Raw genomic sequence first — 19575 nt, 5'->3', positions numbered from 1 at the left:
TTAAACAATCTCATCATGAAGAACATGATGTTGTTGAGCTACGGGAGAGAGGAGAACAAAGTGTTAAATGTGACGTTCCACTTCATCAACGTCCAAAGATATTTGCATCTGATGACTGTTCAAAAGTTATTGTGGTGGTTGGTGCTTGTCAGGTGGGTTAATGGTCTAACTCCTTAAATGATTATTCAATGCAACCCTTCACGTTTGGAGAACATGAGCCACCCTTAAGTGTCACCCTTGTGCCTTTCCTCTTAGTCAGCTTGAAGAATTGTCAGGTGTCAAACCATTTTGATTTTAATATGAATCAGACTCTCTCTGTCATTTAGGGAAGAAGTAAAGTGTAACACTACGTTCTTTAGTCAAGTAACACAACCAGTGAAGCTTATAATACCATGCTATTAAAAATTTCTTTTTAGTACGATATCAAATGCCCTAGAATATGATATATAATGTTTTATTCTTTTTCAGGTTTTTGTTTGGTCGAAAGATTTGGCGAATAGCAATGAACATCAAGAATTATTGTGTGGGGTGTGGTCTGTGGCCGCATGTCCTAGTGATGTTCTTTTACCCTGTCAGGCATCAAGAGAAACTGAAATATCATCCTGCTTTTGCAATGAGGCTGTAAATATTGTTGATGTTTATTGATTTATATGACATTGCTTTGGTAAATGCTAGTGTATGTCCTCTTAAGATATAAATTATCCAAAGATTAATGTTTACGAATGCAATCTGTTTTGTTTTATAATTAAAATTCCAATAGTGTTACCTTTGAGGTTATTCAGACGTTTGCATTTTACTTGGTATTACAGAATTAGTGAATTGTACTGTACAGTATTCAGAATCCTGTATCATTAATCTTGTTCACCTATGGTATGCTTATAATTCGATACTGTAAATGATATAAAGTGAAAGGGTTTGTGATAACTAATTACTGAGTTATGTATTAGTTAGGGAACTTAAATGATTGAATTTGTTACAATAGTGACTTTATATATATTTTGATTCCAGCCTGGTGGAGAGCAATGCCTCATAACCTTCAGTTTTTTTGATGATTCATCTCTCTTGAACACCACACTGTCTTTACGTTGGAGACCCACTGATTGTAGCATCTTGTCAGCATCCTGGTACACTGTTCATACTGCGTTTAGATCTATGGGAATTCGTGAGCAAGAAGTTGTTAAAGAAAAGGGGTCCCTAATTTCCCGGTAGGTGAATTACAGATTTCTGTCCTATTTTTTTTTTAACTGGACCCATGGCTAAGGTGAACTAGAACCCTTTACAAGTAGTTCCCATAGCTTTACATGATAATGGAAGTTTTCTTGTATTGTTCAAGTCCAGTGTACTCTTGTTGCTAGTAACTGCACTTTCAACTAATTAACGTATTTTTTCTTATTCATATCTTACCTGCCCCATTTCTAAATTACCGTAAGTTAGAAAGACATCTGTAAAATTGTTGTCCCTTCATGAACACAAACTCTCATCCTTTGATAGGAGTATGATTTAAGGGAAGCTGGAAATCAGCATTTAAAATTTATAATGAGGTGTAGGTAGCTACTGGTGAGTGGCAAGTAAGCCTTGCCCCCTTGCCAGCACACTGAATAGCCACTTTGACTTGAGCAGCAGAGCCGCACGTATGTGGTATCTGCATTTGAAAAATCTTGGGAGTTTTCTAATTCATTTACTGTACTGTATTCTTATTTCCTTTCACATTAACTGTGTGTTGAATGAAGACTCAAAGTGTAGGTATGTGGGCCTGTCTGTTAAACATGGCCAAAATTGTAGCCGGGGCATGAGCAAGCAGAATGTGGATCTTCATGCTTTGTGCCATTTTTGCAGTGGATATGACTCCTCTCACTCTTCCCCCTTCCATGAGTGTAGGTCATGGCCATCTTTGCAATAGTCTGAGTATGGAAAGATAAGGGAAAGTAAGGCTAAGAGGGACTCTTCAGCTTCAGGGCTTCCACCCCAAAAGTGAAGAATCCCTCTAGATTTGTCTTCTCATCCTCCAGTGCTTGTACAGTACTGTACTTCTATGCCTTTTTTGGCTTTCTCTAGAGCTGAGTACTCCGGAGGAAAACTGAAGAACAAAGGTAACTCTGATCTGCACTTGGGGTAAGCTTCAGATCAGGCAGGCTTATCACCTTCCCCCCGTGTAGGCGATATCCCCCAACCTTCCCCTAGAAGTAAGCCCACGCTTGTAAAGCCTGACAATGTAAATCCTTTGCAAATATCTACCAACCAAAGTAGGCCATCTTCTGTTATTGGTGTCATAGAAAGGATACTTTTTTGGTTGGAGCCTCTCAGGAACTTTTAGTGGATTTCCTTTTCTACCAGGGTCATGAGAAGGTCCTCTTAGTCTCAGCGGTGAAATGCTATCGGTCAGTTTTAAGCCAGGTCTTTAGACTGAAGGGCTTTGACCTTTCCTCTTCATGGGAATTATTGATGCTCATGAGGAGCTTTTTGACTAATCTAGTAATATAATAGGTAGTAGGTTGGCTTGGGCACCAGCCACCCGTTGAGATACCACCGCTAGAGAGTTATGTGGTCTTTTGACTGGCCAGACAGTACTACATTGGATCCTTCTCTCTGGTTACGGTTCATTTTCCTCTTGCCTACACACACACACACACACACACACACACACACACACACACACACACACACACACACACACACACACACACACACTGAATAGTCAGGCCTATTCTTTACATATTCTCCTCTGCCTCATATACCTGACAACACTGAGATTACCAAACAATTCTTCTTACTGTACTGTAATTGTTCAGTGGCCACTTTCCTCTTTGTAAGGCTAGAAGAGACCCTTTAGCTATGGTAAGCAGCTCTTCTAGGTGAAGGACACTCCAAAATCAAACCATTGTTCTCTAATCGTGGGTAGTGCCATAGCCTCTGTACCACACTCTTCCACTGTCTTGGGTTAGAGTTCTCTTGCTTAAGGGTACACTCAGGCACACTATTCTATCTTGATTCTCTTCCTCTTGTTTTGTTAAAGTTTTTATAGATTATATTGGAGATATTTATTTCAATGTTGCTCCTCTTAAAATATTTTATTTTTCTTTGTGTCCTTTACTCACTGAGCTATTTTCCCTGTTGGAGCCCCTGGGCTTATAGCATCCTGCTTTTCCAACTAGGCTTGTAGCTTTTCAAATAATAATAATAATAATAGTCCATTTAGAGAACTCAAGCCACATGCATGGAATGTTACCCGAGTTATGAGGTCCCTCTGGGGGACCCTGTATAAACCTTTGAGGCAAGTGTCATATAAAGGATCTGGTTTTTAATACTGTGTTTCTCCTTTCCTTTGAGTAGGCAAACTACATGTCAGTGTCATATGTCATCAGTCATACTTACAGATGGAGGAAGATCTCTTTCATTTTCATTCAAGAGTTTATTGCAAAGAGACAGAACTCTTCCACTCATGATCCTAGGTCCGAGTCCTTTTCCATCTCCTATAGAAATGCAACCAGTGATATGGGAGACCTGCTTCTTTGTCCTGTGAGGGCACCACGGCACTACTTGAAGTGGACTCATCCCTTCATACAACACTAAAACTTTTTCCTTAGCACAGCCAGGTTAAAAAACATCTCCTAGAACACCATACAGTATATCTCTGGCTTTAGGAAGCCATGAGGTAAGCTGAGTATCCAGAGGAAGCCCTTCAAGCAGAAGCTCATGAAGTCTGAGGGCTAGTGTCAACTTGAACCTATAGGAAGAACCTTTCTGTAGTACAAGTTTTGAAGGCTTTTGTCTGGAAACACCAGACAACCATCACGGCCAAATATCTGCAGGAGTAACCCACAAATCCTTACACATTTTCTCTCTATCCAGTGGTAACTGCTCAGCAGGTTGTGTAACAAACCTAGCTCCTTCACAGTACAATAAGCATCTTGTTTAAGATGTTACATAACTCTGGGATAAGAGGTAAGAATGTCTGGCCTTTTTTATGTTTCTTCACCATTCCTTGAGGTTAAGGGGTCATGGCGGTTTATCCTGGATCTGATGATGATGCAGGTAAGCTGCCATACCAAGCCACTTTTCTTTGCATTTAAGTACAGTGTAGAAGTATCTCCCCTATTCTCCTTACAAGGGAAAGGATGGATAGAATGCATGCAACCCATTTCTTTTAATTAACCATACATTTCAGATATCACATCATGTATGGATATTGTTCCTCTTTGACTGCCTTGCACCCCGAGAGAAGCCCAACACATTTTATTTCAGGTTATTATGAGGTTGACAGGATTCATTACTTTTGTACCTCCACAGATCCATGGGTTTTGAAATGGGATTTTAAACCAAATAGCTTGGTTATAGGGACTGTCAGTCACCAGTAACTACCTTCATCTCATTCTAAATTATAGCATCTGAAATACAGTACCATGCATCTGTTTAACATACGTCAGTTCCAGTTTTATGTTGCTTTCCTTAAATAACGAATACAATAATAAATTAAAGTTACGTTGTTTTACCCCACCTTACATCAGTCTCTCAAGTCATAAAATATCAATCAAATACTGTACTATACTGTACTTCATATGAAATGTTATTTATATAAGTATTATGTGGTTTTTATAAAATGAATGCAGGTTGTAAGTACTTTTTATATTCAGTATGTGTATGTGGAATGTACTGTACCATATAAGAGACTTTTTTTCAATATTAATCTTACCCGATGATCATGTAGCTGTCAACTCTGTTGCCCGACAGAAATCTACGGTCGGGATACGCCAGCGATCGCTATACAGGTGGGGGTGTACTCACCAGCGCCATCTGTGGTCAGGTACTCAAGTACTTCTTGTCAACAAGACCTCAATTTTTCCTCTGTCGTGCCACCGGCAAGACCTACATGGATACGCTGTTGATTTTGGAGTCTTTTGTTCACGATTTGGTGAAGTATTTGCTCTGAAATTTTAGCCTTCGCTGTACAGGAAGCTTTAGCCTTAGCTTAGCAAGCTTTTGGTATTAATTTGATTCATTGGTTAACGATCTTTGCTTTACTTGGAATTCCCCCTTGACTACTTCTAAAATTCAAGATGTCTGACCATTCCCAAGTTCCTAAATACAGGCGATGTAGTGTTAGGACTTGTAATAGGCGTCTTCCGAAGGCCTCTGTTGATCCTCACACCGTATGTTCCAATTGTAGGGGAAAATCCTGTCAATTGGAAGATCGATGTGGGGAATGTGCTGGGCTTTCGGAATTCGATTTTAATGAATTCCTCAGATATACTCGTAGGTTAGAGAAGGAGAGAGATAGGAGGAGTTCTTCTCGCTCTGTGGATTTTTCCTCTCCCCATGCCCCTCAACCTTTTCCTTCCCCTGTGGTGGTGACTCCCGAACCTGCTACGAGTGCTCAGCCTGCAATGGCTGATATGTTGCGTGCCATTCAGGCTCTCGGTGATAAAGTGGAGTCGTTGGTTAGTGACCGCAATCAGCTCTTGGCAGATGTCAAGGAGCTGAAAGCGAAGAGTGCAGTGGGAAGTGTTAGTGCTAGTGCTGTGCATAGTGTCAGTGTCAGTGTTGCGCATGAGGATACATCTGTGCGTGCCAGTCGTCCTCCCAGTCTGGGACCTCTTGCAAGCTCCCAAGCCCAGGGGAGAAGCAATGTCGAAGGACCAAAGGGTTCGGCAGGCCTTGATCGGCGCACGGATGTATCCTCAGTGGTTGCGGACGCATCTGCTAAGGATCGTCCCTTCCACTCCCAGACGAATGAGCCCTTACATTCCTCGTCTGTGGAAGAGGTTTCCAGGAGGAAACGGTGGACCAGGGTCTCACGACCCCTCAAACGTAAGGTCCCTTCCGAGCTAGTCCAACGGCCCAGGTGTAGCCACTGGGTCAGTTCGGACTCGCCACAGTCATCTGATGACTGCACACCTCCCAAGAGAGGTAGAGTGGTTCCTCAACAGGCCTCTGCTCCGTCTGTTGTTGCTCCAACCACAGTAGACCCTAAGTGGTCCATGCTGCAGACTATGCAGTCTCAGCTTGCGGCTTTTATGCAGGAGTATCATGCAGAGAAGGTTAACACCCCTCCTCCTGTGAGAGCTCCTCCACCGTTGCGCAGTCCTCACTGCCAGACGCATGTTCTTGCTGCACCTTCTGCTTACATGCGTGAGCTGCCGCTTCGGGAGTTGCCGGGTTCCAGCACTATGCGGTATTCTCCTCAGCCCATGCAGCATGCTCTGCAGACCTTACAGCATGCTCCGCATACCATGCAGCATGAGCCGCATACCATGCAGCATGAGCCTCATACCATGCAGCATGAGCCTCATCCCATGCAGCATGAGCCGCATACCATGCAGCATGAGCCGCATACCATGCAGCATGAGCCGCATGCCGTGCAGCATGAGCCGCATGCCTTACAGCATGTTCTGCATACCACACCGCATGCTCCTCAGCCCACCGCAGACCCTCCCACACACCGGCCCTCTGCTTTTGTTGTTGTCAGCTCACAGTCTGTCCAGCAGAGGCATGATGATGGATCCGCAGGTACGCATGCACCCGTTCTGCAGGATTCAGCCGTTCAGCCTGCTGCTCTGCCTTTGCCTCTTACAACTCAACTGTCGGGTGAGGAGGTTTCGGAGGATGAAGCTGCTCATCTGGATGATCCTCACTCTGATGTTGAAGGACGCAAGTCTTCACCACCCTCCTTAGACTTCCGCAAAGTCCTTGCTTTGTTCAGAGAATTGTACCCTGAACACTTTGTTTCTGCTACCCCTCGTTCTCCTCCTTCCGAGTTTGCTCTGGGCATGCAGTCTACTGCTCCTGCCTTCACTAAGCTTGTTCTCGCCAGATCATCAAGGAGAGCTTTGAGGGTTATGGGGGATTGGTTGCTTTCTAAGAGGCAACTGGGAAGGACCTCTTTTGTGTTTCCTCCTCCCAAGCTGGCTTCTAAGTCGAGCGTCTGGTATGCCACGGGAGAGGAACCTGGCTTGGGGGTTCCTGCCTCTGCCCAGGCCGACTTCTCAAGTCTGGTTGACTCTCCCCGCAGGTTGGCTATGAGACGTTCGAAGATCTGCTGGTCCTTTTCAGATCTTGATCATATGATGAAGGGAGTCTTTCGTGCCTTCGAGATATTCAACTTCCTCGATTGGTGTTTGGGAGCCTTAAGCAGGAAGACTTCCCCTTCTGACAAGGACTCGGCCATGCTGATCATGTCCAGCATGGACAAGGCAATACGGGATGGGTCTGGCGAGCTTGCGGCTTCTTATGTATCAGGGGTCCTCAAGAAGAGAGAACATCTGTGCTCCTTCTTATCTGCTGGTATCACCCCTTGCCAGAAGTCAGAGTTGCTGTTTGCTCCTCTCTCCAAGTGTCTGTTTCCGGAGGAGTTAATTAAGGGGATGGCTGCCTCTCTTATCCAGAAGGATACGCATGACCTCATGGCTTCTTCTGCATGTAAGGCTAAAACCTTACCTTCCGTGCCTAGACCCGTCCGCCCCTTAGCAGTTGATACACCTGCTTCTAGGTTCATCCCGCCCTTTCGTGGCAGAACCTCCAGCAGAGGAGGTACCCGTGCAGACAGTCACCGTGGCAAGTCCAAGAAGGGTTCCAAGTCCGCAAGAGGCAAGTTTTGACTTCCTTCCTCTCCAGACAGCTGTAGGAGCCAGACTCAAGACCTTCTGGCAAGCTTGGGAGAGCAGAGGTGCAGACGCTCAGTCTGTGAAGTGGCTGAAGGAGGGATACAGAATTCCGTTCTGCCTCAATCCCCCTCTAACTACATCTCCCATCAACCTCTCTCCCAACTACAAGGAGAAGGACAAGAGGCTAGCGTTGCAACAAGAGGTGTCGCTCTTGCTACAGAAGGAGGCAGTGGTCATAGTCCGGGACCATCAATCCCCGGGCTTTTACAACCGTCTCTTCCTGGTAGCCAAGAAGACAGGAGGTTGGAGACCGGTGCTGGACGTCAGTGCGCTCAATGCTTATGTCACCAAGCAGACGTTCACGATGGAGACGACGAAATCGGTCCTAGCAGCGGTCAGGCAGGAGGACTGGATGGTCTCGTTAGACCTGAAAGACGCATACTTTCACGTCCCCATCCATCCAGACTCCCAACCTTTCCTGAGATTCGTCTTTGGAAAGGTTGTGTACCAGTTCCAAGCCCTGTGCTTTGGCCTAAGCACGGCACCTCTTGTGTTTACGCGACTGATGAGGAATATTGCGAAATTCCTTCACTTGGCAGACATCAGAGCCTCCCTCTATTTAGACGACTGGCTTTTAAGAGCTCCCACAAGTCGTCGCTGTCTGGAGAATCTCAGATGGACTATGGATCTGACCAAGGAACTGGGCCTCCTGGTCAATTTAGAGAAGTCCCAGCTCGTCCCATCCCAGACCATTGTTTACCTGGGTATGGAGATTCAGAGTCGAGCTTTTCGGGCTTTTCCGTCGGCCCCAAGGATCAACCAAGCCCTAGAGTGCATCCTGAGCATGCTAAGAAGGAACCGATGCTCAGTAAGGCAGTGGATGAGTCTAACAGGGACACTTTCATCGCTGGCCCTGTTCATCGAGTTAGGGAGACTCCACCTCCGCCCCCTTCAGTATCATCTGGCTGCTCACTGGATCAAGGACATGACGCTAGAGACGGTCTCAATTCCTGTTTCCAAAGAGATGAGGTCTACTCTAACGTGGTGGAAGAACAGCATTCTTCTCAAGGAAGGTCTTTTGTTGGCTGTTCAGACCCCCGACCACCGTCTCTTCTCGGACGCATCAGACTCGGGCTGGGGTGCGACATTGGACGGACAGGAATGCTCGGGAATATGGAATCAGGAGCAAAGGACACTTCACATCAATTGCAAGGAGTTGTTGGCGGTTCATCTGGCCTTAATGAACTTCAAGTCCCTCCAGCTAAACAAGGTGGTGGAGGTGAACTCCGACAACACCACAGCCTTGGCTTACATCTCCAAGCAGGGGGGGACTCATTCGAGGAAGTTGTTCGAGATCGCAAGGGACCTCCTCATTTGGTCAAAAGATCGAAGGCTCACGCTGGTAACGAGGTTCATTCAGGGCGATATGAATGTCATGGCAGATCGCCTCAGCCGGAAGGGTCAGGTCATCCCCACAGAGTGGACCCTTCACAAGAATGTTTGCAGCAGACTTTGGTCCCTGTGGGGTCAGCCAACCATAGATCTGTTCGCTACCTCGATGACCAAGAGGCTCCCATTGTATTGTTCTCCGATTCCAGACCCGGCAGCAGTTCACGTGGATGCCTTTCTGCTGGATTGGTCCCATCTCGACCTGTATGCATTCCCGCCGTTCAAGATTGTCAACAGGGTACTTCAGAAATTCGCCTCTCACAAAGGGACACGGCTGACGTTGGTTGCTCCCCTCTGGCCCGCGAGAGAATGGTTCACAGAGGTACTGCAATGGCTGGTCGACGTTCCCAGGACGCTCCCTCTAAGAGTGGACCTTCTGCGTCAACCTCACGTAAAGAAGGTACACCTAAGCCTCCACGCTCTTCGTCTGACTGCCTTCAGACTATCGAAAGACTCTCAAGAGCTAGAGGCTTTTCGAAGGAGGCAGCCAGAGCGATTGCCAGAGCAAGGAGGACATCCACTCTCAGAGTCTATCAATCTAAATGGGAAGTCTTCCGAAGCTGGTGCAAGGCCAATGCAGTTTCCTCAACCAGTACCACTGTAACCCAGATTGCTGACTTCCTGTTACATCTAAGAAACGTTAGATCCCTATCAGCTCCTACGATCAAGGGTTACAGAAGTATGTTGGCAGCGGTTTTCCGCCACAGAGGCTTGGATCTTTCCTCCAACAAAGATCTACAGGACATCCTTAGGTCTTTTGAGACCTCTAAGGAACGTCGGTTATCCACTCCAGGCTGGAATCTAGACGTGGTCCTAAGGTTCCTGATGTCATCTAGATTTGAACCGCTCCAATCAGCCTCTTTCAAGGACCTCACATTAAAAACTCTTTTCCTCGTATGCCTAGCAACAGCTAAAGGAGTAAGTGAGATCCACGCCTTCAGCAGGAACATAGGTTTCACATCGGAAACGGCTACATGTTCCTTGCAGCTCGGTTTTTTGGCTAAAAACGAGCTTCCTTCACGTCCTTGGCCTAAATCGTTCGAGATCCCTAGCCTATCCAACTTGGTGGGTAACGAGCTGGAGAGAGTACTTTGCCCAGTCAGAGCTCTTGGGTACTATCTGAAAAGGTCAAAACCCTTACGAGGACAATCAGAAGCCTTATGGTGTGCTGTTAAGAAGCCTTCGCTACCAATGTCTAAGAACGCAGTTTCTTACTACATCAGGCTTCTGATTAGAGAAGCTCATTCTCATATGAAGGAAGAAGACCTTGCTTTGCTGTAGGTAAGGACACATGAAGTGAGAGCTGTGGCTACTTCAGTGGCCTTCAAACAGAACCGTTCTCTGCAGAGTGTTATGGATGCAACCTATTGGAGAAGCAAGTCAGTGTTCGCATCATTCTATCTCAAAGATGTCCAGTCTCTTTACGAGAACTGCTACACCCTGGGACCATCCGTAGCAGCGAGTGCAGTAGTAGGTGAGGGCTCAGCCACTACATTCCCATAATCCCATAACCTTTTTAACCTTTCTCTTGATTACTTTTATTGTTGTTTTTGGGTTGTACGGTCGGCTAAGAAGCCTTCCGCATCCTGGTTGATTTGGCGGGTGGTCAATTCTTTCTTGAGAAGCGCCTAGGTTAGAGGGTGTGATGAGGTCCTTTAGTATGGGTTGCAGCCCTTTATACTTCAGCACCTAAGAGTTGTTCAGCATCCTAAGAGGACCGCTACGCTCAGTAAGGAAGACGTACTTATTGAAGGCAGAGTAATGGTTCAAGTCGACTTCCTTACCAGGTACTTATTTATTTTATATTGTTATTTTGAATAACTAATAAAAATGAAATACGGGATACTTAGCTTCTTTGTTAACATGTATACTGGTCTCCACCCACCACCCTGGGTGTGAATCAGCTACATGATCATCGGGTAAGATTAATATTGAAAAATGTTATTTTCATTAATAAAATAAATTTTTGAATATACTTACCCGATGATCATGATTTAAAGGACCCGCCCTTCCTCCCCATAGAGAACCAGTGGACCGAGGAGAAAATTGAGGTCTTGTTGACAAGAAGTACTTGAGTACCTGACCACAGATGGCGCTGGTGAGTACACCCCCACCTGTATAGCGATCGCTGGCGTATCCCGACCGTAGATTTCTGTCGGGCAACGGAGTTGACAGCTACATGATCATCGGGTAAGTATATTCAAAAATTTATTTTATTAATGAAAATAACATATGTGAAAATCTGACCTGCATAGAAAATACCTGTAGACTTATGCCATATCTCTTGGAACCAATGAATGAATTACGGCTGGATATTAACGTATATGAAATATTGAATTTTCAATATTAATCTTACCCGATGATCATGTAGCTGTCAACTCTGTTGCCCGACAGAAATCTACGGTCGGGATACGCCAGCGATCGCTATACAGGTGGGGGTGTACACAACAGCGCCATCTGTGAGTAGGTACTCAAGTACTTCTTGTCAACAAGAACTCAATTTTTCCTCTGTCGTGCCTCCGGCAAGACCTACTAATACGCCGTCCCTAACTGGATTTGTTTTCACAACTTTTTGGTGAAGTACACTATTCCAGTTTTGAGCTTTCGCTATGCAGGGGTTTTATCTTCATTTCAAAACTTGAACTCGTTTTGGATAGATTTTTTTATGGTGACGAAGAGAGTATGGACTCTCTTTCACTTTTAAATGGCCGACCCTTCCCTTAGACGGAAGTGTGTTTAGGTTTTTGGTAATTTTGCTTAACAAAGTTATAGATTTATTTTATATCTCTCCGCCATTTATAGGCCTCTTCGATTAACTTTCCATTTATTATAAACTTATAAAAATTAATTTTTATGTTTGTTTATATGCGACCCTTCCTAATAGTAGGCGGTCCTTACTTGGAACCTAAGTTAATTAACATTGAGCCCGTCATATCGTTTTTCCTGTTAAGAATTTATGCTATTTTAATTTTAATGTTTTTGAAAGAATTTCTTTGATAGTCTCGTACTGTTTTCAAAGTTGAACTAACGTTTTGTTTAGTCTCCGCAGTTGTTGACGTTCAGAACATTCAACTTGCGCTCTATCGTTACGATAGAGAGAGAGTATTTCACGGTTTCACGTTGCAGTAAGAGTAAACCGATTCTAGCGTTTCGTTCATTCTTTCTTAGCTTAAATGGTTTTAATTCTAATAAAGGAACTTTTTATTTGGGAAACCTTTCAGTTTTTTTCCTTTAACAAATAATATGTTTTAACGATATATATAATTGGGCTCATCTCTCAGGTTCTAAGTCAAGAGAGAGAGAGAGAGAGATAGAGACGGAGGGAGAGAGAGGAGGATAAACGTTTCGTTCAAGCGGGTAACGTTGTTCTCGTTTTTTGCTCTTCTCCCTAGTCGCTATAGGGGAAGAAGGTAAAACGTTTCTAGAGTTTTATTCTTGTTCCCAGGCTTTATGCGGTGAGAGATTTTAAACGTAGTTTATTTGATCTAGTGTTTAGTCTCTTTTCCAGCCACTGAATTTTTTATCTTTCATTATGTTTTTCTGTTACATTGTAATACTGTTTTCGCAATTACTACCTTTTAATGAAGGATAGGATTGCGTGTTTCAGGTACAAACCACTTAAAGTTTCGAGTTCAGTGAAATAAGTGCAAACAGAAAATCAAAAGTGATAAAGTGATATGCGCAAAGTGTTACAGTGTTGCGTTCGAGGGTTCGTCTGTTCGTGCCAGTTGTTCACCTAGTCCGATACCTCTTACAAGCTCCCAAGCCCAGGGGAGAAGTAATGTCGAAGGACTTATGGGTTCCACAGGCCTTGATCGACGAACAGACGTTTCCCTCCGTGGTTTCGGGTGTATCTACACACGTTGCCGACGTGATCACCCCACCCACACAGACGAGAGAGCCCATTTATTCCTCGTCTGCGGAAGAGGTTTCTCGCAGAAACCATGGACCAAATCTTGCAGCTTTTAAGTGCAAGTCGGTCCCTTCCGCGCAAGTCCAACGGCCTAGGTGTAGCCACTGGGTCAGTTCGGACTCGCTGCAGTACGACAACTGCACACCTTCCAAGAGAGGCAAGGTGGTACCGCAACAGGCAGTAACTCCGTCTGTTGCCGCACCAGCTGTTTTAGACCCTCAGTCACAACGGACAGTAGCTCCGTTTGTTGTTGTCTTTCATAGACCCTAGTGGTCCATGCTGCAGACTATACAGTCTCAGCTTGCTCCTTCATGCAGGAGTATCGTGCTGGAAGGTTGACAATGCACCTGTTAACCTACAACCCGCCGAGGTTGTGCGCTCAGCAGATACTGCGGCTGCCTGCTCCCACCCTCCACCTGTGAGAGCTCCACCACCGATGCGCAGTCCACCCTGCCAGACGCATGTTCTTGCTGCACCATCTGCTAACATGCGTGAGCTACCGCATCAGCAGTGGGAAGGTTCTGTAGAGCTGCCGGGTTCCAGCACTATGCGGCATTCTCCGCAGCCCATGCAGCATGCTCTGCATACCTTACAGCATGCTCCGCATACCATGCAGCATGAGCCGCATACCTTACAGCATGCTCCGCATACCATACCGCATGCTCCTCAACCCACCGCAGCCCCTCCCACGCACCAGCACTCTGCTTTTGTTGTTGCCAGCTCCCACACTCCGACTGCGGAGAAGGTTGACGATGCACCCGTGGGCCTACACCTCCCACGGTTGTGCGCCCGGCATGGCTTCCTGCTCTCACACTCTTGTTGTGAGAGCTCCTCCACCCATGCACAGTCAACCCTGCCAGATGTTTGATGACTCCCACACACAGAGCACTCCGTTGCCGTGCGTGAGCTACCACAAGCTGCCGTGTTTTGACACGGTGTGTCAGCCTCCGCAACACACTGTGGTTACCGCCACTCGCCAGCAGCAAACTAGTCAGTCAGGAGTTGAGGCTTCCCCACACAACTTTGGTTGTTGCCAACTCACAGACTGTCATACAGTTACATGATGTTGCCTTCTGGTCTGCTACTTATACACCAGTGCTGTATGTCCTCACGCTCCTGTTGTGGTTGACAGTTCAGTTTTTGACAGTTCACAGACTGTCAAGCAGTTTCATAACGTTGCCTTCTGGTCTGCTGCTTTTGCACCAGTGAAACCCTCATTGAGAGAACCTAGCTTTTATCGGATATGGTTCCTGTAGATGAGAAAGTGCTGTTCTCCCTCCTTCTGATATTCCCTTGAGGACTCTGTCATTTGGAGAGGAGCCTTAAGCTGCTTAGCCTCCTATGGACTTTTATTTAAGCATAACATGCTTCCAGGGAGGGTAAATGGTTCCGCTTCAGTCGCTAACCCCGTCTGTTGCCACACCTGCTCCCATAGACCTTGGGCTTTGTTGCAAGACATGCAGTCCAAGCTTAGTTCTTGATAGAGGATTTTTTACGGAGAAGACCCTTCTTGCCAACGACCTTCCTACCGGTTGGTTGTACGCCCTGTTGACGCTGAGGTATCCTACTCACGTCCGCCAGTTGAGATGGTTCCTCCACCGGTGCGACCCAGTGTGGGTTGCCAGTCGCACGTTGATGTTATGCTACTCTCGGAGGTGGTTGTGGACGTTCAGTGTGTCACTGGGAAGACGTTCAACAACCAGCAGAGGTGACTTGTTGTGACGCAGTGCGGCAACCTCAGCAACCCGATAAGGGGTTGTCTGTACTACCCAGACAGTCTAGACAGTTTCGGGTTGTCGCTGTACTTCCTCGCTTCCCCATGGTTGACAGTTCACAGACTGTGCAGCAGTACCATGATCTTGTGTCCGGCTCCGTCACGCATCCACCAGTGCGACCGGATTCAGCGAGTCAGACGTTGCCCACTCCGTTGCCGTTTCCTCATCAGTTTCGGATGAGGAACCCTCTGATGAGGACATGGCTGAACAAGAAGATCAATCCCCAGCCCTGCTATCCATCCAGAAGATGCTGAAGAAGGAATACGGCCCTGTCAGGCTGTGGATGAGTCTGGTTAGGACACTGACATCCGTGGTGCATTTGGTGTCACTTGGAAGACTACACCTCCGTCCTCTTCTGTATCATCTAGCTCTTCACTGGAAAAGGACAAGATGCTAGAAGCGGTCTCGATCCCGGTTTCCGGAAGATAAGTCTGGTCTAACCTGAGGAAAGGACTTTATCAACCTTTTATAGGGTCTTCCCCTGACTGTTCAACCACGTTCTCTTCTCAGACGCATCGGACGTAGGCTGGGGTGCGACCTTAGGCGGTAGGGAATGCACGGGATTATGGAACTCGCGTCAAAGGACAATGCATTTTAACTGCAAGAAGCTTCTGGCAGTAAGTCTGACCTGGAAAAGCTTCAGGTCTCTCCTTCAAGACAAGTAATGGAGGTCAACACGGACAACTCCCTGCTTTGATGTTCATCTCCTAGCAAGGAGGGACCTACTCTCTGACATGGTGCGAGTTCGCTAGTGACCTCCTCTCCTGTTCAACAGGTCTAGACTTTTCACTAGTAACAAATTTCTTCCAAGGCAACTTGAATGTCTTAGCAGTTTGTCTCAGTAGGAAGGGACAATAATTCCAACATATTGGACCCTCCACAGAGATGTATGCAAGAGACTTTGGGTCACCTGGGGCCATCCAACCATAGATCTCTTCGCAACCTCGATGTCCAAGAGGCTCTCAACAGACCCAGCAGTGGTTCTTTTAGATGCCTTTCTACTAGATTAGTCTCATCTAGATCTATATGCATTCCCTCCGTTCTAGTTTGTCAACAAGGTACTGCAGAAGTTCGCCTCTCACGTTGGGACAAAGTTGACACTAGTTGCTTCCCTCTGGCCCGCGAGAGAATAACTTACCGAGGTACTTCGATGGCTAGTAGACGTTCCCAGAACTCTTCCCCTAAGGGTGGACCTGCTACGTCTGCCACGCGTAAGAAGGTACTCCAAGGCCTCCACGCTCTTCGTCTCACTGCCTTCAGAGTATCGAAAGACTCTCGAGAACTAGAGGTTTTTCGAAGGAGGCAACCAGAGCGATTGTTATAGCAAGGAGAACATCCACCCTTAGAGTCTACCAATCGAAGTGGGGAATCTTCCTAAACTGGTGCAAGTCAGTATCCGTATCCTTGAACAGTACCTCTGTAACTCAAATAGCTGACTTCCTCTTATATCTGAGAAAAGAGCGATCTCTTTCAGCTCCCACTTTCAAGGGTTACAGAAGCATGTTGGCATCAGTCTTCCGTCACAGAGGCTTAGATCTTTTTAACAATAAAGATCTACAGGACCTCCTTAAGTCTTTTGAGACCACGAAGGAGCGTCGTTTGGTTACACCTGGTTGGAATTTAGACGTGGTTCTAAGATTCCTTATGTTAGACAGGTTCGAACCACTTCAATCAGCCTCCCTGAAAGATCTCACCTTTAAGACTCTTTTCCTGATATGCTTTACCAGCTAAAAGAGTCAGTGAGATTCATGCCTTCAGCAAGAACATCGGATTTTCATCCGAAACGGCTACATGTTCTACATCTTGGTTTTCTAGCCAAACACGAGCTGCCTTCTCGGCCTTGACCAATATCGTTCGTTATTCCAAACTTATCGATATGGTTGGAAATGAACTAGAAAGAGTATTATGTCCTGTAGAGCTCTTAAGTTCTATTTTAAAAACCTTTACGAGGCCCGTCTGAAGCTTTATGGTGTTCAGTTAAGAATTCATCTTTGCCTATGTCAGAGAATTCTTTATCCTATTATTTTCAGACTGTTAATACGAGAAGCTCATTCCCTTCTGAATGAGGAAGACCAAGCTTGGCTGAAGGTAAGGACACACGAAGTTAGAGCTATCACAACTTCCGTGACCTTTTAATAAAATAGATCTCTGCAAAATATTTTCGACGCAACCTTTTGGAAAAGCTAATCAGTGTTCGCGTCTTTTATCTTAAGAATGTCCAGTCTCTTTACGAGAACTGCTACACTCTGGGACCATTCGTAGCAACGAGTGCAGTAGTGGTGGGGGCTCCACCACTACAATTCCCTAATTCCAGAACCTTTTTAATCTTTCTCTTGAAATATTTCTGGGTTGTCCGGAAGGCTAAGAAGCCTTCCGCATCCTGGTTGCTTTGGCGGGTGGTCAAATTCTTTCTTGAGAAGCGCCTAGATTAGAGGTTGTGATGAGGTCCTTTAGTATGGGTTGCAGCCCTTAATACTTCAGCACCTAGGAGTCGCTCAGCATCCTAAGAGGATCGCTAGGCTCAGTAAGGAAGACGTACTTAAAAAGGCAGAGTAATGGTTCAAGTCGACTTCCTTACCAGGTACTTATTTATTTTATGTTTGTTATTTTGAATAACGGCTAAAATAAGATCGGGATACTTAGCTTCTTTGTTAACATGTATGCTGGTCTCCACCCACCACCCTGGGTGTGAATCAGCTACATGATCATCGGGTAAGATTAATATTGAAAAATGTTATTTTCATTAGTAAAATAAATTTTTGAATATACTTACCCGATGATCATGAATTTAAGGACCCGCCCTTCCTCCCCATAGAGAACCAGTGGACCGAGGAGAAAATTGAGTTCTTGTTGACAAGAAGTACTTGAGTACCTACTCACAGATGGCGCTGTTGTGTACACCCCCACCTGTATAGCGATCGCTGGCGTATCCCGACCGTAGATTTCTGTCGGGCAACAGAGTTGACAGCTACATGATCATCGGGTAAGTATATTCAAAAATTTATTTTACTAATGAAAATAACATATTGCTTTAAAGGCTGCTTGTGCTTATGATTAATGTTTCAAGCGTAAAATTTGTTACCTGCACAAGGGCTGTTGTCGTTGATGCGTTTGAAGGTCTTTGTAATGTCCATTTGGCCCCAAGCCTTACGCGCTTTTTTACTTTCAACCATGCTCTGTTCTGGCTTCCTTTCTTCCATCTTTCTGTCCAACCTCTTAACTTTTACTGGATCCTAATTCTTCAGAGTAATCCAAAAATTATGTTACTTTCTCATATTTGTATTTACCGGTAGTTATATGTTGTCCCTTGGTTATGATATTCTGAGTTCCATTTCAAAATGTTGCTTTTATTCTTATCTTACAGGTATGCCAACAATCAGTCTTTCTTGTGTATTGCACTTAATTCTCCTCTAAGATACAGCTCAAGGCTGGTGTATTTACACCCATTTTCTGAGACTATAGCCACTGAGAACATTGAGAAGTCAAGTAGTAATTTTGGGTTGAGGCAAGTCCAGTAAGTATTTATGTATAGTTTAGTATTGTCTTTAAAGTAATAAATATCTTGTGAATGGTGAGAAACCTTTCATAATATAATAAATGCACAATTCAATCTGGAATTATTTGTAACATAATTTTACATAGCAGATAAACCCTTAAGTAGTTTTGATTGTATTGAATGATTTTTTTAATATACATGATGTAAAAATTTGAGAATTTACTTATTGATGGGATCACATCTCATAGAATCAAGTATGTGCTTATCACTTAACTGATATATTCTTGTATCCTAATATATATTATTTTTTATCAACTGGTTTTGTATATTTGAGGTCATGATGTAATTTTCATGATTATTATGTAACTACATTAGATTTGTTAATATTCTTAGTTTCTAAAAATTCACTTACTCCTTCATTACAGAACATCTATCCTTATTCTTATACAGTATTACATTAGTTACTAATTTCAGCATCGCTTGTCCTTCCTGGGTTCCTCCCTTCTCCCTGGTTGTTTCCTTTTTTTTAAGAAAAAGATTAGGTAGAAGTATTTTTTCAAATTTTTTAATCAAAATAGGATGCTAATACAGTTCTATATACAGTATACAGTAAATAATCAGAATTGTATAGTTTTCTATGATATTACCAGGGTCTAATTAGAAGGTTGTGCCCCAAATAGCTCAGAATATTTGGAGGAAGCACATTAAGCTCTTACACGGATGGATTTGTTTGATTTTTACGTACACAAGCTAAATGGGTTCAGTTTATGTTGAACCAATTTTCCATGTTTTACATATTGGGTTAAAAAACCTGCTTTATGTCTAAACATGTAGGAAACATTTGAAGGGGAAAGTTTAAACAATGATGATGATTCACTGTTAAGATTAGTGGCTTTTAAGAATAAAGCTATTATATTGCTCTTTTATTAATAATCATTTAAATTATGATAAATTAAGGAATGCTAGAAGAGATGTACTAAGAAGTTCTAGAATTTTAGTCAGATATTGTCATAATCAAATAGTCTACACTTTTTGTTAAAAAACTATTGGATTCTTACTCGATTCTCATACATTTTCATATATCTTGATGTTTCCCTAATATTATTATATTCCCATTTCGACAGAGATGGAGATGAAAATTGGGTTGCTGATATGGCTTGGTCTTGGGATAATTCCTATATTGCAGGGTGCCTCCGTACTGGGGCCATTTTCATGGCAACTAGAATGGGACCATTAATAAGAATATCATGTACAGGAGAGAATTTAGATCTTCAGCCTTCATCTCTGCTAAGACTTCATCCACATTCATACCCAAGGAGAATAATGTAAAGTAGTTTTCGTCAG

General features: G+C 44.4%; 1 protein-coding gene across 2 annotated transcripts in view; it reads left to right on the top strand.

Moving 5' to 3' along the window:
* LOC137654632 (uncharacterized) overlaps positions 1-19575 on the top strand; it is a 137929-nt gene that overhangs the window by 26508 nt on the left and 91846 nt on the right. For both annotated transcript variants that reach the window (XM_068388433.1, XM_068388432.1), the window contains exons 5-9: positions 1-152; positions 469-621; positions 1009-1205; positions 18100-18249; positions 19356-19556. The exon at positions 1-152 is cut by the window's left edge and continues 30 nt beyond it. In XM_068388433.1, coding sequence (XP_068244534.1) covers positions 1-152; positions 469-621; positions 1009-1205; positions 18100-18249; positions 19356-19556 — 853 coding nt within the window. The remainder of the gene's footprint in view (positions 153-468; positions 622-1008; positions 1206-18099; positions 18250-19355; positions 19557-19575) is intronic.

Source organism: Palaemon carinicauda, chromosome 15, assembly GCF_036898095.1.
Source record: "Palaemon carinicauda isolate YSFRI2023 chromosome 15, ASM3689809v2, whole genome shotgun sequence".
Lineage (NCBI taxonomy): Eukaryota > Metazoa > Arthropoda > Malacostraca > Decapoda > Palaemonidae > Palaemon > Palaemon carinicauda.
The sequence above is the reverse complement of the archived record's forward strand: the minus strand, read 5'-3'. Positions and strand labels throughout refer to the sequence as shown.